General features: G+C 35.8%; 1 protein-coding gene across 2 annotated transcripts in view; it reads left to right on the forward strand.

Moving 5' to 3' along the window:
* LOC119794626 (MAM domain-containing glycosylphosphatidylinositol anchor protein 1) overlaps positions 1-24,718 on the forward strand; it is a 244,714-nt gene that overhangs the window by 188,978 nt on the left and 31,018 nt on the right. For both annotated transcript variants that reach the window (XM_038302254.1, XM_038302255.1), the window contains exons 10-13: positions 2,195-2,461; positions 2,560-2,708; positions 22,117-22,297; positions 22,385-22,408. In XM_038302254.1, coding sequence (XP_038158182.1) covers positions 2,195-2,461; positions 2,560-2,708; positions 22,117-22,297; positions 22,385-22,408 — 621 coding nt within the window. The remainder of the gene's footprint in view (positions 1-2,194; positions 2,462-2,559; positions 2,709-22,116; positions 22,298-22,384; positions 22,409-24,718) is intronic.

Consider the following 24,718-nt stretch of genomic DNA (forward strand, 5'->3'; position numbering starts at 1 on the left):
ATAAACTTCCAAAGAATTACTTAAAAGTTTGTGGTTTCAACATGAAAGAAATGTGAAGAAGTCAGCGGAGCATTTTTTTTTTCTACTTTTTTTTAAAGCAGTGTGTTTAAGGTTTCCAAGAGCTTATGGATATATGAACAGTATGTAACAATATTGATTGTGAAACTAAAAAGGTTGGGGGCTTTTTAACCTTCACTTCTACATGTGGAGACAATTGAACAAAAAGCAACAGGCAACACTGACACTGTGTTGAGAAAATTCTGGGGTGGTTTTCATTCTCCTTAGCATTCAGGTCCTCACTCATGTTCCTCAGACTGAAGTGCAAGCACAGAATGACAAACTGGTTTCAAAACAGGAATTTGGTCAGCATGCATCCATTGGTCTCTAGCAGAGAACCAAAAAATCTGATATTTTACTCCAAATAAGCAATAGAAGCTGTGTAAATGAAAAACATACCAGTATTTTACAAATATGTTTTTAACTCACGTTTGACTTGTTTTGCTCTTATATTAAAAATAATAAGTTGAAATAAAACTGCAAACTTTGTCCATTTAAAAAAGTTAATATTTTTTCATCAATTTCAAATGACATAAAACATGAATGGATAAAACAACTTCTAAATCAAACCTTTAATAAAAGAGGTTAGCAGACCATAAAAAATAAATTATCTGTTAGAAACATGAAAATTCTGTATAGGGAGTCAAAATGTTCCTCTTTATTCTGTACGCAGACAATGATGATAGCTTGAAACATTTTTTGACAAATCATTTGGTAAATTGGCAATAACACTGCATGACTGGATGTCACAGGATGAGTGCACTGTTTTAACAACACTATCCTGGTTGAACGTTGTGTAGTGCTTCACACTATACAGGGGTGACTGATTTTTATATTTTTAATTTTAATAAGATATTATCTGAAAAATTGTGATGTGTGTATTGTTTTTTTAGCCAAAGTTGATGTTAAAAATTATCTTCAGACATCTGGTTACTGCTGCTCAGCAGGAAAGAAGTTGCCTAGCAATACAAATGTTTGGATTGGATCTAGCTTCTATGTTATATTTTGAGGACAAGGCACTTATCCCTCAAGTTCCCTACAAAAATCTGTGTCTGTCTATAAATGCGTATGCATTTGATAGTGTTTTATGGTTTATGTGGCTTTAGTGTAAGTGTGCCCTCATTGGTTGGTTTGACAAAGAAACAAAACCATGAATAAATTCAGTCTGTTTAGCGTGTACCAAGTGATTCCAACCATGTGAAATTTAATTTTAGAATAAGTCCAGCTCTCCCCTGAAGATCTGAAACATATCGTAGTGAACATTTGTTAACAATCACAACATGAAGCCCATGGAACACCGCAGATAGGTCAGAGATGATTCTGCATGAATATTTAAAGTAGGCTTATGTTATTGTGATCTGCTATATCAAATGCAGCACTGAGATCTAAAAGAATAAAAACAGACCCAAGTCCATTATCTTAGCCCATAAGAATCTCATTACTGTCTTAACACCAGTCAATAATGAAGAGTTGATTCTTTGAGTAACATGAATATTTGGTACATAAAAGAAATGTACCGTACAAAACAAGGTTAGAACATGTTTTTGACCTTCTATTTTGTAATCCTCCCTTATTTCTCCTGCTCACACTTCAGCTTGTTATGCATCTTTCTAAATTACCCACACACCATACATCAGAACATAATTACACTTCTGTGCGTGATAAGCATGATGCGTAAGGGACAACAGCGATGCTACCTCACCTCTGAGGGCCTCGGCACAAAATCTCATCACAGTTCATACTTTTGGAATACTATTTGTGTCCCGTCTATCTACATGATTAGCCATGGGGTGAACTAGCTGGTGTGTGATTTGTAGCAGAGTAATTTCACTGTGTTGTGTCTCTGCTGACCCCAAGGCAACAGTAGCAAGTCAGTCATTAACTGCAGAGCCACACATCACTTCTGACAGGTTAATAACCACCAGCTAGAACTGGTTAGCAGCAGGGATGGGATTGGATCTTTTAGTGCTTGATTCCTTTAATAACAGTGAATTTCTTTGTTGGCTAATCTTTCAATATCTATGTTTGTAATGCCCTTCAAAAATACACAAAATAATAATAATACAAATATCAAGTAATTATAAGTAATTTGATAAACTGTGATCTTAAATTATATGTGGTTGTGTTGACTACACAGACCCTCCGATGCTGGATCCAGTCTTTCAGGATGTACGTTCAAGGAACTTTCAAATAGTGACCCTGAGATGTACTGTCCTGCGTTCCAACCCTCCCCGTCTGACAGACATCCGCTGGCTACGCAATGGCGAGTTCATCCGCATGTCCATGCCCGACCTGAAGCAGACACCTGAGCTGAAGTTTAAGCTCGAACCCACCAACAATGGCACGTATGAGTGCCGAGTCAGCAATAGTGCAGGGACATCAACATGTCGGTTTAACGTCTCTGGTAAGTGAAAAGAAAAAGTATTTTCAATATTTGTGCTTCTGTAATATACATGAATCTTTTTTATCTCTATCCTTTTTAAATTTCTCCCTGGCCTACAGCTCGACCATACAATGCAGAGTTTTATTTTGACACACCAAACCCAGTACGCATCCTGAAGGGAAACAATTATTCCTACAACTTGCAGTGGACACAAAGGGACCCCCAGGCCACAGACCGTATCATTGGCTACTGGCTAAACGTTCGAAAGGTAAAATACTGATCTTCTAGTAATACCTTTAAACAGTGAGAGGTGTTTTAGAGAGCTGTTCAAGAGCACACACAGTTGTGTCTGTACTCATATTGGCACATCTGTTTATGACCTGGATAATGGATTGACAAACCCACAGTCACTATCTTATTTTTCAAATGCTTTATGCTGACACCTGATGGCTAAAAACAAGATTAGAGAAAGGCTTTATTACGATATACATGGTTTGATGTAAGATACCTGTGCAAATTAGCTTGTTAGGTTAGATATTATTGGTGACGGAGAGAGGGCAAAGCAGTGCATGTAGTAATCTTGGCTGAGTGAGATCCAAGGTGTACAGGAGTCACAGAGAACAAGACTGAGATTGAGTTCAGGAATGCTCAAGGCAAAAAGAGACAAGGATATATAGGAATATATTTAACATAGGCAACCATGCGTTGGGGATTCTTTCTTCATATTCTACAGAAAAGCAACCACAGAGATGGTTAGAGAGCCTCTTGGGTAGGAAGGCTCGGTAAAGTTGGTCAGTATAATGCAAGATAAGCACTGACCTATGCTTGAAAAGGTGACCTTGAGTGGAAAATGTTATATCTGTTTTTGTCATGAATTTTAATACTAGGTAAACATGGGGCTTTATAGGGTTTAACAATGTCAAGCATTTAAGTTCATCAATAGACACTTCCTCTGAATAAACAAAGAACTGCTCCTTCTTAGTATTCTTAATTAAAAGGCCTCCCTAACCCTTTTTATTTTTGGTTTGTAACATTTATATGTTTTAAAACAAACTGCACAATTTTACAAAATATTATGAGCAGAATACAAAACTATAGAGTATGTAATGCCCGCGTCAAAAAGGACTTCTTATTTTGTGTACTAAGCAAGTGTTAATAACACGTTTTGAAGGACTTTAACCAGCATAATTTATTAGTCTTTTAGTGTAGGTCCTGTAGTTCTGAGTTCTTCAGAATTGTGGTTAATTTGAAGATCCCATGCTGATCATACTCGTTTAAAAAGATGAAGCTTGCACATTTATGTAATCTGGAAATTACATCTAAGCAGAATTGACTACACTTATTTGAGTCAACTCTTATTGTTCTAATATCTTCTTGAATTGTATTAAAGAAGTTGCAAAAGAAACAGAACGTTCTAGGCATTGCCTTAATCCATAGCTGGGCTATTTGTGAATTTGATTGTTTGTTTGTTTTTTATTTGGAGGCTCAAAACGCCATGACTGCCTAAAGAAGGGAAAGGTCTTCTTACATTTTTTTTTTTACAGTACATGGATCTAAATCCTAATGCATGAAGTTTTTATTCTAATGAAAGTACAGAAGAGGGAAATAATAAAAATGTCAAAAGTCAACAATCTAGAACCAAAAAAAAAAATGGTATTGCAGAAAATTATATTTATGAAAATATAAAAAGATATTTGTTCTTTTGATAATGTCTGGAATATGTGTCTTTACCCAACTATATTTCATTTCCATATCTATTTGCTTTTCTTTATTTGGAGGCCAGCAGTGGTATCCGAATAAACATGTTATAACAATAGCTTTTCTAAAAGGCCTGATTTATAACCATAGGACCTGATCTACTCCTATGTTCACAAAACAGTTCAGTGCCAACCGTAACACTATTAAAAAAAGAATTACGTAGAGAGAAATCAAATCGTTCCGTTTTTTCAAGTTTCACCTCTTTCTTTAATATACAGACATTACATAGTTGTGAGATTATTTATTTCCATAGTCATCTATATTACACTTAGATTCAGAAAGTAGTAGTGGAATAGTTTCAGTAAATTATTAATCCAATTCTGATTTTAACCCAGACATCCAAAAGACACATCCATTGAAAAACTTTGATACAGTATTTAGTATAGTTGGTGTATTTGCGGATGATGTGTTTTTTCTATTTTTCCCTTCTCCATCTTTCTGCTGGGTTTTTGTTTTATTCTTCACCCAGGTCTTTTTTTCTGTTTCCAATAATAACGAAGCTAAGAAACTGTTACAGAAGTGTGTATTTCATGGCATTTCATATTTTATTTTCACTGCCATCAGAAATTGCACATTTGATATTGGATGAACTAAAGTCAACTTAAATATAGCTATATATTTTTTTCTTTACCTGCACATATTTCTTTTTTTTTTTTTTTTACCTGATAAGTACAGAATGTCCAGAACATAAAAGAAGTAATAGTGTAAAAGGACACAAGGGTGCAAAATGGAGAACTGCAATTCAAATTAAAGAATAACATGAAATCTCACACATCCTCTTGACTGCTAAGTACAGCAGTGGATCATCCAAATGTAATATCTCATTTTCACAACCTATCTCCACATTCCCTACATTTTTTTTTTTTTTTTTTACAGTTCATCCTTTTGGCACCTTGACAGTCTATCTTCTCAGTACACAGAAAATGATGTAGGGTCCTCAGGGAAACACACAAACTTTGAGGAAAATACATCCGAGTACAAAATCAGCTAATCTTTTGCTGTACATTTGATCTTAAACATAGCTGCAACAGTTTTTCATTTATCTGTATGCGCATGCTGATTCAGTTTATTTCTGATGTAAGATTCTGTACATTTATTCAGCTTTATGCCTTCCATTTTGAGGATTAACTTTAATTACCCACCAGTGAATTTACCAGAAGTCAGAGTATCTAAAGTATGTGTACATGAGTTAATGAATATATACTGAAGATATTCATGTTTTCATGAGAACATGTGAGTCTGCTTGGTACCTGGGGTTTGGGGTGCTGATGTCTCTGAGTAGGAATTAACTGCCTTGACAGGTCACCCTTTCCTATCAAGTTGCCCCAACACCTAATTATTTTGCACCATAATCTTCACCTGAAGTAGCTTTGCAAATAGTAGCTTTTATCTCTAAGAGATCATTTTACCTGCCTTTTTAAAAAAATTAGTCATGCAAAATTCTTGCTTATTACAGATTTTCCATACACAACACTCTAAAGTAGTAGATAACAGTAGGGTGGACAGAAAACAACTAGGTAAAATATTTTTTTGCACATTAGCAAGATACTTAACACCTTTTACTATTATAGCTTACCTATTGTGGCTTTTGCTGAATGATCCTTTTTTGTTATTTAGATATTGCTCTTTTGACAATCCACTAACTAGTTGATAATGAGAGTAGAGGTTGTAGTATATCAACTATAATTCTTACCAGCTTGGTTAAAATTTACCTGTTATGGTAGCCATCTGTTCAAATAGCTAGAAATAGAAGTTATAGTAATTGATAGTGAAATAGTAAAACAGTAAAGTTACATTTGGTTTTACAGTGAAAAATTAACAATGACCCAGGAATGCATTAAACTGTGATGAAGCTGAAAGAGAACGGGTTAGCTTAGCTGGTCCCAGGACGTCTGGCTCTGACGGGTCCACCTGAAACAAAAGACAGATCTTTGCTTTTATTCTGTCTGGACATTATTGCTTTAATCCTGGAGATGTTCTTTAGGTGATAAAAGGCTGACTTAGTAATTGCTTTTATGTGCCTTATTTTAATGCAATTTTTCAATTGCTCTAACTTAAAACAAAAGACTGTAAAAAAACAGATACTCAACGGAAAGTAAAAATATTGCAATAGTTTCAAAATAACAAATAACAGAGCCTTGCCATTTTTTTACTTCCTGCAGCATTTTGAACTCCCCAGCATGAAGTTATATTAATCAGTGGACAGCACACAGCAGTGGTCACACCTAAATATTTCCCAAACCCACAAATTATCTAAGTCCAACTCAGTCCTGCCACATGAAAACATTATGTTTAAGTTCTGATATTCAACTGCTGGTATTGAACTTGTCATCTTACTCAGAAGATGCAGGAAAGGGTAATGGGGGCAACAATCTTAGCAGAGACTTCCCTCTTCCCAGACACCTCCTTCACTTCTGCTGGGGTAAGGTCCAGCTGAAAAAGATGCTTGAGCTACCTTAGCCATCTCCTGACAATGTGGAAATGGAAAAGCAGCTCTACTCTGAGACTGTCCTGGATGATCCAAGCTCCTCACCCTATCTGTAATAGAGTCCCTAGCAACCTCGAAAATAAAATTATTTCAGCCGCTTGTATTTGGAACCTTGTTCTTCTGGTCATGATCCAGATTTAATGACCATACAATGGGTAAAATAAGTATTGAACACCACCCTTTTTCTCAGTAAATATATTTCTAGAGGTGCTATTGACATGCCTTTTTCACAAGATCTTGGTAATACTCCATGCAATCCACATATACAAAGAAATCGAACAATATATATACAGAAATTAAGTTATGTGTAATAATGTGGAATGGGAAAAGGCAAGGGAAAAAGTATTGAACATGTGAAGAAGAGTAGGTGCAAAAAAAAAAAAAATACATGCAAAGCCAAGACACCACCCCAAATCTTTCAGTAATTAGAAAGCAATCCTTTCCCCTTTCAGTGCAAATTAATATCAGCTAGTTCAGTCCCAAATGATGGCCTATAAAAAGGTGTCTCTGGTATCACACAAAAAAACATCCTATGATGGGTAGAATTAAAGAGCTTTCTCAAGACCTTCACAACCCTGTTGTTGCAAATCATAATGATGGTATTGGTTACAAAAGGATTTCTAAACCTCTGAATGTTCCATTGATCACTTTTGGGGCCATATTCCAGAGGTGGAAAGAACATCATATTACCATAAACTGACCACAACCAGGTGATTCAACAAAAGAGTTGTCCAAGAGCCAAAGACCACGTGTGGAAAGCTTCAGGAATACATGGATTAATGCAGGTACAAGTGATGCACTCAAGCGCCATGGTATGTGTAGACTGCATGTAGTATTATCCACATCTGGTAAAAATGTCATTTCAATAGCACCACTAGAAATATATTAACTGAAAAAAATAATGTTGTATGTTCAATACTTATCTCACACGCTGTAAGAGAGGGTAGGATTGTAGACCTACTGAGACTAAATTGAGAGCTTTGCTTTTCTGCGTAGCTCTCTCCTTACCACAACATTATAGCAGCAGCTGCACTGATCCCATCTATGGATGTTGCTCTCCATTCTTCCCATTCTCACCGCTTTGCATTCAGCTGTGAGCTGCCCCAGTGCAGGCTGTACGTCTTGGCAGGTAGCAGCCAGTAATACTATGCCATCCTCAGAAGCAGGGACCAAATCTGCTGGTCCCTAATCCAGACCCCCTCCTGCCTTTGGCTTTGACCCGTGACAGAGGGCAGCCCCGTCAGAGTCGAACATGCACTGAGAGCAGTTTCAAGTTATTGGCGGCTCAAGATAAATGTATTGAATTGATAAATGTATGTGTCCGTAGTTCATCTTCAAGAGTAGATGTCCTGCGTGTTTTAGATATTTATCTGCTTTAGAACACCTGACTTTCATTTATGGCCTATTAACAGTGTTCTGTTGAATGGAGGACGGCTACTAAAACCTGACGGACCTTGACGACTGGACACATTTGTGTTAAACTATCTAAATGCAGGGATACTGGGAAGAATTTTGATATTCACTTTGTTACAATGACTCCAATGGCCACAGACCCTTCACAAAAACATACAAAAACTAAACTTTATAAGGATCTTGGATGGTAGAAAAGCAAAACCGTTGATTTACACAACCTTTCTAAGAAATGGCTCTAGCAGTTGTCCTGGTTAGGAGGTAAAACATCTTCAAAGAAAATCCCTATCATTTCTAGTCAGGTCTGTCTGTAATTCATCAAAGAGATGCTTTTAACAGTAAAACTGTTATTTTACCACTTACATTTTGTTGATGTTCACATTGGATGCTTTACTTTAAAGTGTGTGGTTATGCACCAGCACTCCCATTTCTCCACACAACTGGTTCACCCCATTAACCTACTTTATGCTGATTACCCATGCAGTAAATGTTCAAGTCTTACTTTTCTCAATGCAATGATTATATGTTTTACGCGTTGGGGTTTAACTGCACTCTAGTACTGTTACTTTTCTGGCTCAGGAGAAGCTACAAAAAAAATGGAGACAAGGCAAAATATTACATCTATGTCAATGTAATACAGCAAAAATAAAATTGGAACAAAAACCCAGACTGAAGCAGGAGCATCATCTCTAGTAAGAACCACGACTAAAGGAAAAACATGCTGGAGCAGAAGCTGAAACTTGCTGAAACAGAAGCTCCAGGGTACCAAAGCTCAAGCAGGAGCACACTGGTGGTAAGGCTGTCTGAAGCTGGACTCAGTCTGGAACAGTGTGGAAAGTAGCCTCCAAACCTCTGCACACCACTTCTCTTTGTACGAGCTTTGATTGCAAACCACAGCAACACGCAGAAAAGAATGTCAAAACAATTTTCAAAAAAGACAGTCCGTCATGCTGCAAACCAAGAGTTGGTTTATAAGTAGTTTTCCTTCCGGTATGTTTTTTTTTTTTTCTTTCAAAAAAAATTCAGTTCAAGAAATTATCTTTGGAAATTATGGTAAAATACTATCTGACTGCAAACAACCAATGAGCTTGTTCTTTGACTTAGAAACATACAAGATTTGCAGCCACAAGCAATCATTGTGAGAGAAAATTTGCAGTTATTAGTCTATAACCCGGTTTTGTTTTTCTACCAAGGCCTTCAGGCACGCTTTCCTGCGGGTTTTAGAGGCTTTTTGCTTTGACACACCTGATTCAGAAAATCTCAGTTCAGTGAAATCTCTTAATCAGTCACTAAGCGAGATCAGCAGTGCTGAAGATGTAAGAAAAATCTAAAATTAGCTCCTTGAATGGGCTCAATGCACAACTTAACTAGTTGCTGAACTTAATCAAGGTCCAGTGTTTCCTGTCTTGGGGGGAGTGTTGGCCTAGTGCACGGGTCGGCAACCCAAACTGTTTAAAGAGCCATTTTTGACCAAAAAAACTAAAAATAAATCTGTCCGGAGCCGCAAAAATGTAAGTCTTATATATTCCCTTATATGGCAACATGGGCTCTAAGTGTATTATCCCACTATAGAAAAGCACTATGTAAGCTTAAATATACAGTAACCACTCATGATTAAATGTTTATCCTGGAGCAAATTTCACATAGTAGCATGAGGAGAGGGTGGAGCAGTGAATGATCTCACCGCACACTGCTTCACCGCCCTTCACAGTGCAGTTTATATTTTTTTGCATCGATGAAATTATAGAAACACGATAAATAAATGTTTCTATGGTGGACATGTTTCTGTTGAGAGGAGTTGATTGAGTCATGATGAAGCAAGCAGGAACTGACATCCATCAGAGCAGTGCTCTTTAACCCTGAGATCCCACATCCTCCGTCACCAGTGTTCCTTGGTTTTACTTATATTTTTAGGATTTGGGGAAAAAAATGGAAGAAAGATCATATAGCTGCATCAGAGCACTACATGTTTGATCTGTGGACAGTTTTCCATCCTTGCAAACAAACTTGCAGCAGTAGTGGAGTTTGGAGATGCAATCCACTTCTTAAATCTATATTTGTGCTCCTCTAATTTATCCAGAAGTTCTGCAATCGCACTTTTTCTCTCACTCCCAACTTAGCTTGCCTTCCCTGGAAATGCCTTTCCAAATTTTTATTTTTATTTTTTGACAACCTCTCATTACGAAGCAAAATTGCAGGCAATCCTTCCGCATTGATAATGAAAGCAAATCCTTTGGTCCATTCTTGGAATCTGCTTTTCTCATCATCTATCTTTCTTTTTGCCCTTTGGGATCCATTGCCTGAGAGACACCCATCGCTTTGTTTGCCTGGCACCACGGCACGCTGGTTGCAAATTATGACCACTGAACTCTATGGCTATGGTGCAAATTATTGTTTAAATATATTTATTATCCAAAATATCATACAGCATTGGAAAACATAATACATTTTTGTTTGACCTCCTGCACACTATATTAAAACAAAGCAAAAAATCGATTTTCATAACTTTTTTTAAAAAAGCACCAGGGAGCTGCAAGGGGGACACTAAAGACCCGCATTCGGCTCCGGAGCTGCGGGTTGCCGACCCCCAGCCTAGTGGTTAGAGCAGTGCTTGTGCTTCTGGTAAGGTTCCAGGTACCTTGTTTGACCCTTAACCCCCATGCGCTGTACAGTGGCAGCTCACTGCTCCCCAAGGGGATGAGTTAATTTCTCCATTTTGAGATAAATAAAGTTGTTTCTATCTTTTTTTTGTCTTTTATTACTGGTTAAACCGCTTAATCCCGGTTTGTCTGGCCATCAATTGAATCATTTCATTAAATTCAGTTATGTTCACGAAAAACACTAGTAAAAACTGATGCAAGGATTGTATTTGATTCTTTATAATATATTATTATTAAAATAATAAAAGGCAAATATGGAAATAATATAATGCCTGATTACTAATAATATGGAAAAAGAAATCCCACAAAATTGTAGGAGTCTTCAGAAACTAAGTTGTTTTAAGTTACAAAGCTATGTGCTTAGTTTCCTTTGACTATTCATGCTGGGAAATCAGACATTATTAAAGTTTGTCCAACTTTCCTGAACTTTCCTCTAATATACCACTGTGATTTATTTTTATCTTTTTTCTTTCGTTATATTATGTTCATGTTCTTTGAATTGTCTTGTTACTTAAATCTACTATATAAATAAACTTCTGTTGCTTTAAAAAAAAATTTTCTAATGTGATAAATCAAGCACCATCATACCCAGGTCACCTTGGCAGTTTGGCTTCAGAGTTTTCCCAAGCTATCTGTCCTAACTATGACATAAGCTGCTCTGTGTCTTCTATTTCCCCTTGGTGTCAGTTTTGCTTTCTATTGATTTAAACTTTTTCTGCATTTTTTTTTCTGAAGACAGTATTTGCGGCTGGTAAGGAGACATCCAGCCTTTATGGAGCTCACCCTGATTTCCTGCACCTAAGCAGTCACAAATCCTTTTGTATATTCATTTTGAATAAAGTTTTGCTCATTGGTTTTAAAATAGGATCACTGCCTAATGTCACATTATAATTTTTTACACGGTTCCTATGTGACAAGAAAACTTAAACTACAAATTTGTCCAAATGAAACAAGAAAATCTCTTACAAAGAAAAAAAAAACTGCTCTCTTTCTGCTAAGGAATCTTACAGTAAAGCACAATAAAGCACACTTACTACGCCCTGGCTGACTTCCATGCTGCTCTTCAGTGTTTACTTTCCTAATTTCTATTGCACTGGCCATATCATCAATGCTGACCTGCTGCAATGGTGCCACCAGACACCTACTTAGTGTTTTTTTTTTTTTAAACCGGGTTGACCTGCTATTTTCATTGGGAAAGTAGCTTTAGTAGGTTACAATTAAGTGTTTATTATTTGAGATTTTAGCTCAGGTCTTAAATCAGGACTTGTCTTTAGAAATCTGCAACCATTTTATCTTGAGAACTGTATTGCTCATGTTTTTGCTGCAAAATTTTAGGAATTTCAAGCCCCCTTTTAAATATTGAACTGTATAATTCCTTTGAATTTTGTTGGAAATATTTTAAATAGATTATGTTATAATAACGTTTCCAAGCCCAATGAGTGACTAGCTACAAGTGGAGCAGGTAACCATTTGTTGTAGTATTGTTTCTTTATTTTTTGTTTTTTCCACTTAAAGTCTTTAGTAAAATCAGAAGACGCTGAAGGCTATAGGTACTTAGTTTGTGTTCTATATGTTTGTAAAAAATAACACTTTTTGTATATTTACCATAACACAAACAAGTAACCAAAAGTATGATATTGTGCATGCATAGGAAGAAAGCCATTGACCTATATTATTTCTTTAGGAGAAGCAATGAGTCTCAGTGTGTGAGCATGGCCCAGCAACGGTAAAAAAGAACGAAGAAAAGTAAAACATCAGGTGTGAAAAACACAAAACAATATTTAATGCTAGATACTAGATAGGATACTAGAAACCCACAGTAAAAAACATTTTTCCTGAAGCTGGAGCTAAAGCTCTGCCAAGTTGATAGATGCTTTAGTACACAGCCTTAACTTCACAGATATTAGTGCCAGCGAGGCTAATCCTAGGGTTTTTGTTATAGTAACAGAAACGTTTATGTAATGTATATGATATTTGTTATTGTTCAAAACTGATTAAAGCTACAGTGTGTAATATTTACAGGGATTTACTGAAATAAATGACATTTTTTAACACAAAAGTATGTCATTCATCATCTTCTACAAAATTAAAATCTCAGTCTTTATATTTGCATTGCCTTAGAAGTTGCTATGTATAATTACACAGGAGTGGGTCTCATATTTATGGAGGCAGACATATTTTTACTACGGCAGCACAGAGGTGACAAATTAGGGACTGTTTTATATTTTATATTAAATCAAATATAAGTAAGAATAATTAATGCATATTCCTACCACAGCTGTGAGATACAACATATTATACATTCAAGAGCATTTATAAAGAGACGACATGGACATTTCTGTATTTAAATTGAAATGTCCCTTCCCTGAACTTTCTGATTCTAAAGGAAACTGCTTGATGTCACTCATTGATGAATTAGTGATGAAAGAGATCCATTTAGAGATTAAAATTTTACCTCGCATGTTTTGTTATTCTTACTCTCTTACATCAGTCTGGGTTTTGTAGCAGTTTTACTCCACTTTCATTCATACTTTCTTGACTTGTTGTGACTCAAGTGACAATCTGATAAAGACATAAACACTTCCTGTCGGAAATTTCTAGTAACATCTCTTAGCAACCAATGTACCCCCTCACCCACACTCACTTTTGTCTTGCTGTACTTATTTCGGACAATATGTATTGGAACCCTTTCTATACACTAACCCTACATTTAACCATACCTGACCCTAAACTTAACCCTAACCTAACCTAAACTCAATTCACAACCTAGTTCTAAAGTTCCCTAAAAAGGAAGTGTGGACCTTTGAAACGTCCTGACTTTAGGTCAAACAGTTCTCAATTTGATTCTGAAATTTGGTCTCACTCTGACACCAAAACAGTGTTACAATACTAATCAAACATTGCATAGATTTTTTTTTTCAAATTATATCTCTGATATAGCTCTGTTTTCTTTTGACATAGGCATAAAAGTAAACACATGCACAAAACTATGCTGCTCTAAATGGAAGTAAACATCACAACAGAGTTCATGTTACTATGCACCTCTGCAGCACAAATCAGCAGTTTGCCTCCCATATGTGTAAGATAGATCACGGGTCTCATTTTTAAAGCTTGCATTTGTAATGGTTGTGTAGTAAGACGATGAAGAACAACCACTGTTTTGCTGCATTTATTTTTTCCTGCAGATGACACATTAAAAAATTAGAAACTGTCTCCAGGTTTGCTGTCCTGAACTACTGCTCCTAAACATGTACATTAATACAGAAGTTACATGGGTCAGCTAGTCCAAATGGCGCCAGAAAACGTGAAACAAAAACGGCAAAATTACAGTATTTACTAGTGAATAACATACAACAATGAATTTTCTGTTAATGACGGAATTTTTAAAGAAACTAGTATAATTTTGGCTGTAAATTTTTTGACACAACTCCCCCCCCAGCAACACAAACACTGTTGTGAGATCAAGGAGGAAGTGATTACAGAAGCCTAGGAGCAAGAGGGCAGAGTTCAGGAAGGTAAAATTAATTAAATCATGTAATGCAAATGAAAATAACTAAATGAGGTAAATTCAATAATTCTCTAAATAATCATGTAATAAGTTAAACTTGCAAATACAATTTTTGAAAAGAAAAATAATAAGGGCAATTTTGACAATGTTGCACATACAGTAGACACTAAATAGGGTCTGAAAATTGTGTGCACCGACTTCTGTGCAAAGGTTGTGATTTAGAAAAACTGCTGTACATGGTGTTGAAATGGTCACACAAACTCTGACCCATCTGTACAGGTTCAAATATTTGGCCGGGAAGGCAAATTGGCAAAACAGATGATGACTTAGATGGGGAAATGAAGCCAGATTTTGCCATAATTTCTCTCATGCACTTAATTTAACTTTAGATGAAACTTTAATTATAGATTAAATTAATGAGATATGAAACTGCAGTGTGATAAATGGTGACGCTGACAGGTTCTGTCACTAATAATACAAGAAAGCCATTTTCAATTCAACACCCTACACCCTGTTGGTGATAAACAGGGTGTAGGAGATCACAGATCACATATTGTACTAATACAACAAGGTCTGAGGAATTGAGAGAAATTGCTGAAAAAAATTTTAATACTGGCAAAGCACTGGAGCATAGTGGTGTTCGATAAATTATTCAAATATGCCAGACTTTGGAAATGGGAGAATTAGGAGGGAATGCATGTTCTGGGATTACCTCTATTTCCTGAGCTGACTGGTAATCAGCTGATCAAACGGCATTCCTCTCGATAGTCAGCGATTAACGCAATGCTGCCTGGATGTCCTGGATATTATGAGGAGTCCACATCAAGCCCTGAAGGGGTCATTAATACTTAATTTATTTACTGTGGCTACCAAACATGTTTATCTTTCTACCTCACACACCTCCCAGATTAAACAGTTTGTTTGTTTTTTACTTTCTTGTTACCAATTGTAACCAACAAGTGACATTGATTAACTGGGCTATTCATGCATGGTTGAATATTGGGATGAAGTAGGCCAAACAAGACCTGGGATTTATAAAGTAAGATATCTTGGTTTTGTGCATGCACATTGTTTTATAAATCTTTTTCTTTTTGTCGTACTCCATATTCTAGTGTTTGCAGTGCATACACTTATAGTATGGTTTTCTCACAATGTTTTATAAGTAAGACTCCAGATATTTTTTCTCCAGAATATTCATTTACTAAGAAAGAGCCTCCCTTTTTATTCCTGAAGTTAAAATGTCAGAATATTATTATTCTCTTCTCTATATCTATTTTTTCTTTCAGATATACTAACTAATAACTAACTAATAAGTTATACTTATCTTTTTACATTAGATAAATTAATATTATTTATGATGCATCATATGACATATACTTATGGAATAAAAATTGTATAATATACTTTAGAATTGGAAGGGACTTACAACAATAAAGCCAAATTTACACTTTCATAAATAATTCAGAAGATATATGAATATACTTGTTTGTCCAAAATCAATACAAAAGTAACCCAGAAATATTTATTAACTTTGTAAAGAAATACATGTCTCTATGGAAACATTTGCTTTTAAAACTGTTTAGTTTTATTAGGCCAATTGAATGTACTACTGAGGTTTAAAAGATTTAGAAAAATATTCCCTAATGGATTAAACCTTTTACATTTTTACCACAGAGAAAGTATCAGGCTTTATAGTGGCCTCTCAGTTTACAAGAGCATACATAATTAATTAACCAAAGCTTTCAAGGATATTTGAGACATATCAAGACATTTATGGTTACCTATGAGAGAAAGTATGGCCTGTATTTAGGTTCTAATGCATAGCAATGCTAATGGTACTAAAGCATTGCAACAGTGACCTATCCTATTCAGATTCCAAGCTGATGCTGATGAAGATTCATACACCTCGACATATTAGTTTAGTGAAATGGCTTTAACTAGAAAAGCTCTCTACAAATGTGGGACTCAAAGAAGTAATATAATCATTTAGCTTAAATGGAAAGAAGGGGAGATAGTGATACCTCTGCAAAACTTCCTCTTCTGTATTGATGCTCTTCTGTACTGATGTAATGCAGAATGTAAATTCTGTACCCTTCATCCCAGTAGCTATACTAAAAAAAAAGAAGTGCCTCATAATGGCCAAACATATTATAGGTTTGCCAAGGCTTAATGTTTCACAAAGTGCATTTTAATTTTTTTTATTTAAAGGAGATCTCCTAAAACACCACAGCCATGCCAAAATGAGCAATAGTGTGTAAGCAGTATTAGTTTCCTTTACTATTTCATCATTCACATGAAACATGCTGCAATAAACATTTTTCACGTTATGTTGTTTGAGAAATTCAAAATATTTTTTTTAATAAACCATAATACAAGTTCACCATCTGAGGGAACATTTAAGTAGTTTTTTCCACAATGTTTTTTTTTTTTTTTTGCTTTACTCTATTACACAGGGCTCTTCTTTAAATGATAAGCAACTCACCTCCCCACTAACACCAGTGATCATTTAAACATTGGTTTTTAGGCCAAATCTGGTCAGTCTGTCAAAGTCAAATAGTTGTTGAAAATTGAGCTGTGTTTGGTTGATCTGATTATGTCCCACTTTAGTCCAGTGATATATGAAAAGACATTACAAACCCAGTTTTCAACATCTTTTGAAAGACCTGAAAATGATGGCTTTTCACCTTTCATTTTTAAACAATATGTAGACGTGTTGGACGTAAATCATGTTGCCTTTTCAATATCCTTTCAAACTATTTTTGCTTGGTGGGTTACACCTTGAAACACTTAAAATAAGTCAGATTTGTTTTTAATAATAACAAACACACGCACACAAAAACTGCCAACAAGACAAGACAGATGATCACAAAGTTTCGTTGGAAAAGCTTTGAACCTAAATATGGGCAGGGTAATTTACAGATAAAACACACAGGTGCAGGCAAAAGGGCCACTAAGCACAGGTGGGGAGGCAGGTAGACTATTACATAAAGCTCAAGCTGTTTTTAAATTGTGAACAACCACACTCTTCTGTAGGCTACTGTTTAGCAAGTAAGACCTTTGCAGAGCATTTTGAAAGTTTGGCTGTTACTTTTCATACTCTGTAGAGCAATGTATCACCTGAGACAATGGCTAAAGGAGAATTTAAATTACATCAGTGGAACTAGACATAATGTACTGCAATGTGAGCTGACCAATTATGTGAGGCTTGATGATCCTATATGTGTCTGAGTTGCTTAAGTGCATCATTTTTCTGGGAATCTCAACTGGTGTCAGCTCTTTATTATAAGACACTTACTTGATATCATTACGTTTTTTTATACACTGAGAAAGTTGCTTTAGTTAAAGCTGCAGCTCGCGCCTGTGCTAGGATTTATTAATGTTAGCACTAAATTTGGGTACATATCAGTCTCATGAAAATGGATGTTCTAAGCACTTTAGATAAAATATACTGCCACAAACTTCTTTCTGTGTGTGTAATATTTTTTGTCTGTGTGGCATATGTGATAGACGGTAGAAATGATATGAATTTGGCCTAAGGTAAAGATTTCCTCTCTACCACCCTATCAGTGTTTATGTCATCACACCTGCCTAAACATGGGCATCTCCTCCAGGCAAAGACACAGGAGGGGATTGAAAAACAAACCCTTGGTTTGGTTCAGATTTCAAAGGTCAAGTGTTAAACCGAAAACATCCACCCATTTCCAACCATTTTCTCCCACTTAGTCCCTGTCAGGTTCCTAGTGGGGCCAGTGCCTATCTCTGCCACTCTATGGGCAAGAGGCTGGGTACAGCCTGGACAGGTCACAAGTCTTTCGCAGGGAAACACAGAGACACACAACCATGCAAACACACACTCACACCTATGCCACCTAAGCCACTGTACCTAACAGTCATGTTTTTGGACTGTGGAAGGAAGCCGCAGTACCCGGAGAGAACCCACACATGCATGGGGAGAACATGCAAACTCCATGCAGAAAGACCCTGGGGTGGGGAATCAAACCCAGAACCTTCTTGCTGCAAGGCAGCAGTTCTACCCACTGAACCACAATGTAGCCATAAACCAAAAACAACATTTTGCAATATATGTTGAATAATGGTGAGGGCAAACAAAGGTAGAACAAGGAAATTGTTTCAACATTTGTAACAACAGACCTCTTAAAAGAATAAGCGATGGAGTGACAAGAGCCATCACAAAGTACACAGAGACACAGAGTACACAGAGTGGAGAGAAGCTGGTTTAAAGAAATATTTAAAAATCTTGATATATGTTATAAGCCTCCAAGCCAGAAGTATTTTGATAAGAAAAAATGCTGAAACTGTATCACCAGTTTTTAGAGAAATACTATGACACTACTAGAGACTTGTGGTGGAGACGTACAACGGAGCCTTATATCAATCTCACGATTGATTACGTTACTGATTATTGGAAACTGGTCAGTAGATGCTTGCATACTCCATATTTCATTAAGATGTTAAAAAATGTTTTTGTAATCTACATACTACTTTGGATTCAAAGAAAAAAGATATTGTTGGCAAACAAGGTTTAGTGTACTGTATTGTTGGAAATATGCTGACTTTATTATTTTTTTTAACAAATAACAGTATGCTAAAGATAGAGTTCTCTTAAAAACTGGTGCAATACAGAATTAAAGATCAAGACTTTTAGGTCATACTGTGCTCTGTGTGACGGTCTCAAAACTTTGCTAGAAAACATAAAAAAACAAAGAGCATTATGGAGACAATGAAGCATAGCTGGTCAGAAATTAGGTTGCAGTAAAGTTAAATGCAATAAACATCTCATTAAATAATGTAAAAAAAAAAGAAAAGGAAATGATACTTTAGCTAAAATTACAGGCCTGAAAAAATGTAAAAAAAAAAAAAAAAGTTGTAGGGGGCACAGCAAAATCTGTAAAAGGAGCTGTGGCTAGATGAGACAAGGATTATTTAAAAGAGTATATGTAGATGACAACTACCAGACATTAACTCTGGTCACATAATCCCCACTGGGAAACTGGTAGTAGCAATGTTTTAATTAGATTTGGGGGGGAAAAAAATCATTTAGTTTTTCTTTGTTTTGTGTCAGGAATTCAGAGATGGAAATCCTTACTGACTAGGAACACAGTGTGAAAAGTTGGATCAACTGAAAAGGAACCAGCCAGAACGGCTGTGAAAAAAACCCCAAGAATGAACAGATAGAACAGCTAGCGGCATAGAGCCTAGTTAGGAAAGGATTTAATTCAAAACCTGTTGCCAACTGCACACTTGGAGGACTTGGGGCTGTGGCTGCCATGGGAGGCTCAAACAGTAATTGGAGCAAGAGAACCAAATGCCTGGCAGTCAGGGCATGACTCACTGTGGTCTTGTCAATAAAAATGATCAGCTCTGCCAGGATAAGTTTGAATTTGTGTAGTTTTATAGGCACACAATAAAAATGGAAAGTCCTCCAACTGTCTGCCAGAGGACAAGAGGTAAAGCTGAGAGGTGATGTCATCATATACAGAGTTGTAAATAGTAAGATACCTGTAATATTTTTCTTTATTATTCAGAACTAGTTGGGCTTCTAAAAACCTGCCAATAAAAAAAATCATCCACATTTTATGTTATTACTGATTTGGGAAACGGAATCCAGCAAATTAACAGTTTCACTTTCAAATTTAACCTAAAACTAAGAAAAAAGAACAGTTATATTCATGACCATCTTATTAAAGCTTCCCACTTTTCATGTCTTCTCCTTCAGTTTTCCATTAGAAGTAACTGCTTTGCTGCATTTTGCAATCATACGTAACCAGATTATTTAATGTAAAAAGTAGATAAAAATTAATGTTATGAAACGTTTAGAATAAGATACATTAACAGGTTTTAAATCAGATTTGCAATTGAAAAAGAACACGTCTAAGGTAAAGAAAATAAGTAAAGGTGATTAAAATTAATATATTTTAAGCTTTTAACAGAAGGCATAACAACATGAATTTACTAATTCATGTTGTTATGAATACTATTAAATACTATTTCACTTCAGCTAATTAGTCTTATCCGGGGCCATACATTCAATGTTTCATAATCATACGATAGCAAATGTGAGGCACATCTAATTAACTAAACTTCAGTAGTTCAGAAGCAAAACACAACTTTTTAGACAGGTTGTAGCAAAGGCAAAACTAAATAAATAAATAAATAAATAAAAAAATAAAATGGATCATCCTCCAATGTGCTTTCTTCTCTGATTGAGAGTATTTAGCTCCATATAAGGTCATTTAAATTCTGACCAGCAAAGGAAAAGCTTCGACTCAGGAAAATGCTGTCAAAACTTTATTTTGTCAGTGGATTGTATGTCCTCAAGCAATTTTAGTATTCGCTCAAGTATTAAGTTGGTAAAGTGCTAAGAAGTATTTGCAGTGAAAGTCTCCTCACCTCATCCTGCTTTACCAAAATGCTGGGGTTTTTTTCGTTTTTTTTTTCAATCAGTCTCTAACTTACAGAAAAAAAAGATTTGAAATATCCTTTTGCATCCAGTTGGTCTCAGTTTTATGTTTGCTTTATTGTTTTTCTTGTTTGTTGAGTGAAGTGAAGCCAAGCCTTTTGCTCCTGAGCTAAAAACACTTTCTGGGTTAGCATATTCAATAATTAAGTGTATATATTATCTATTTAATACATTTTTATGCATACATTTAAATGAAAGCAATACATAAAGAGGTATAACAATTCATTCAGTTGATCATTTGAAAATCTAACAAATATGGAGGTCCAGACAGTTAGCTAAGCATGGAACCTGGGTAGATACACTACACATTTACCATTTACACAATATCACACATCTTCTCACACACAACTCTTCTTCGTGTGTTACCTGATAATGGCATGCTGTGGGTGTACCAAGTTGTTATGGTGAAGTGGCTGACCTAATGCATTAGATTGAGTTCACTGTCAGGTCTTTAAGTAGCTGGGATCAGAGGCAGATACACAGCTAATGGATCCTTCTATCTGTGGGTGGAATAACATAGACATAGCTCTTTTTAAAATGTGATGGAGACAAAAAAACAACAAAAAACGCAATTTAACTTAAAAAAAAAATTAGACAACAGCTGGACTTGTAATCATTTTACATTTTCATTGTTATGATCCAAGCCATGTTTAATTAATCAATTGCTGTTTATGTGGGAGGCCATGGGATTGTGTTATACATTACAGTTCTTGCTGAACAGTATATCAGACTGAACAGAGATGGTTAAGAGAAAATGTTTGATTTCTGTTTTACAACTAATGGCTATTGGGTACTCGTCACGGCATCATTATGGGAAATCACTTATCTTGCTGAGTGCTCTACAACTGGACCAACATGTATTTTTTAGAGCATAAAGAGAGAGAGAGCTTGGAAGTAATGTTGCGTGTGGTGGCCTCCAAGGCTTTTAATGAGCAAAGCAGCACAGATTTGTTTTGGATAAAAAGTGGGATTTAATGGAACACAAGACTATCTGGGCCCAAGAGTCGGGTATGTTGTCTGGAAGAATGCCCAGAGGTGCTAACTTTATATTCATGTCGACTAAGCAATACTTAGACATAGGAAAATCTGGACAGTGTTTCTTTTTGTTAGATTTTTTAACCTCTTTCCTCAAAATTAACTGCAACAGCTGTGCTGGGGGAACTTTAAATTAAATGATTTAGAGACGATTGAAGCCTAAATATGATGACTATTGGGAACGTATTATTTTTGAATAAACATCACTTTTTACTACCCTTTTTTTATGTCGTTGATTTAATGCCAGTGCAAGCTGAATGCAGTGTGAGTGGTACTTTTCATGTCCCTGTGGCTTCTCCTAATATTTGCAAATTGCTTTGGATTTCACCTGCACAGGACAAGCAGAGCTTGGTGTCAAAGCAAATAGACCTAAGGGGTAAGGAGCCAGAGAAGGGTGTGCTGATGTCTCACACGGTAACAGACCTGGAAATCCCTCGATCCTATGAGGTTCGACTGGCTCCCATCACAACTTACAGCACAGGGGACTATGTCAGCAGGATCATTCTGTACTCAGAACGTAAGTCACTGTCTCATCCTTTTTTTTGTAAGGAAAAAAGAAATCAGTGTTTATCAAAATAATTATGGAATTGCAATTTTCTTGCAGCCTACACTTATCCAAGATCTTCGGGTAAGACCACCCAACCATTTTCTCCTTTCCCGCATTTTACTATTTTAAACTATTTTGTGTATTTGTGAGGAAAAAACTTTTCCTCAATTTTTAAGCTTAGCATTAAACACCCTGCTTGTCCATCAACATCATATTTCTTTAAAGCAATGTAGGTTGAACGTGGATTCAACACTCAAATGACTTGGGATTGGCAGATAGAGTAATCATGGTGCCGAATTTGGTAGCATGAAACCAAATTAAATAGATGCTGTTTCCACAAACCTGTTGTCAATACATCGATTAATGAGAATGTTCTTTTGAAATGAATATTCATATACATTTATCTCAGTAAATTAGAATACCATTAAAAATATTTTAAAATGGGCATACATTTTTGTTTAATTTAAAAAGAAAAACTTGTGTATTATATAGAAATTACACACAAAAAGTAAATTTTGGTTAAATTGGATACGTATTGCTTACAGTCATTGTAAATACTTTTTTTATTTATTATTTTTTTTTTTTTATATCAAATAAGTTAATATTGATATGCAAATCTCATCCTTTGAGAAAATTATGGCCATATAATTAGTGTAGTGTTTTCCACTGGGGGTTGGTTGTCATCTTCCATAGAGCAGGAAAGCCAAAGATCATTGATAAAAATCAAGACTTCTGAATTTACTTGTATTCATAAGAAATAAAATGTTAGTGAAGTGTGTTTTAGAAAAAACTGGAAAACCGTGGTGATTTAGAGGCAAAGCTCATTGACAGTCGCCACTTGAGACACAACAAAGAGACATATTCAGACCATGAGATTAAACAGTCCAGCTATCTCCGCTAAGAGGTGGCTCTAATGCAGAAACCGAATTAGAGACATTTTACCTGCACTGAAGAGAAATGGAGCCTAGGTGTATTTTCAATCTGGAAGACTGACAAATATTACTGCCATGTCATCCAGATCCACCTCTGCCCGCCTTCTTCTACTCTCCTTCTTCTCTGCAGCCCATATTATCCAAGACTCTCCCTTTTGTGCACTTCATTGTAGTCCTGTCTGCCTTCAAATCACGCTGCAACCCACCTCCTCCCTCCTCACATATCAGCTACCTCCATCAATCGGCTTCTTTCCTCCACCTCTATTCTCATGAATATGCCCTTTCTATCATCATCAGCAATGTTCAGCTTCACATTTTCTAGTGATGTTGTATTTTCAGATACATATACTGTACATTTTGCATTTCTATTGCCATTTTTTAAAATCTGTAAAAAAGTGTAGAAGCACAGAGTCCAAGTTGCTTGAAGTGGTGTGTAAAGGTTCAACAGTCAGTGGGTCTTTAGGGAGCCATATGTCATACGTTGTTGTTTAGCTCTGTTTTATCAAGACCAAAGTCAACATGGCCATCTGCTTTGAGATTTTAGAACACTTCATTCTTGTCACTGCTGACAAGCTTTATAAAGATGGTGATTTAATGTTCCAGTAGGACTTGGCACCTGGCAACAGCAAACTATTTAGATGGGAATTCCATATAGAAACTTTTCTTAACAAAAAAAAATATATATATATATTTATATATACACCAACAATGTAGCTGAAAACCGCTGTTAAACCAATTTAGGTTTCCTTAACATGCCAGCCACTGTCTGATCATCACTATCATCTCATCTAAGTATTAAATGCATATTTTTTTAATAAATTGTAAACTTTTATTATTTAAAAACACATTTTAAATGGTTTTATGTCCATTGTATTACTTTTAAAAGCTATTTAATTGTTCAATTGCTGTAATTTTACCTGTTATAAATCTATTTACAGAGATGGGAAGTAACGAAGTACAAATACTTCGTTACTGTACTCAAGTAGATTTTTCTGATATTTTTACTTTACTTTACTACTTATTTTTATGGCGACTTTTTACTTTTACTCCTTACATTTTTACACAAATATCTATACTTTCTACTCCTTACATTTTAAAAAATTGGCTCGTTACTTTAGTTTTGAATCATTTCAATGGAGTTACCGTTATTATTTTTCACCTCATAAATACCAAATTCAATGTAATTGGATGGGAATCTACGTTGCATTTGACGCACCACTACAAGATGAATCGACAGATTCGGCGGTATTCGTTTGCGGCAAATCACTGCAGCTTGGTGGCGGTGGCGTTTGCATAGTAGTATGGACGACGAGATGATTGAAAATGAACACAACGGAGATCTAGTCCTATTGGCAGACATCCATTTAAAATGTAGGCAACGGCATGAAAAAAGTGGTTTCTACTTTTACTTTTATACTTTAAGTAAATTTACAAGCCTTTACTTTGTTACTTTTACTTG

This window comes from Cyprinodon tularosa, unplaced genomic scaffold, assembly GCF_016077235.1.
Source record: "Cyprinodon tularosa strain WSP-4 unplaced genomic scaffold, ASM1607723v1 ctg485, whole genome shotgun sequence".
NCBI classification, from domain to species: domain Eukaryota; kingdom Metazoa; phylum Chordata; class Actinopteri; order Cyprinodontiformes; family Cyprinodontidae; genus Cyprinodon; species Cyprinodon tularosa.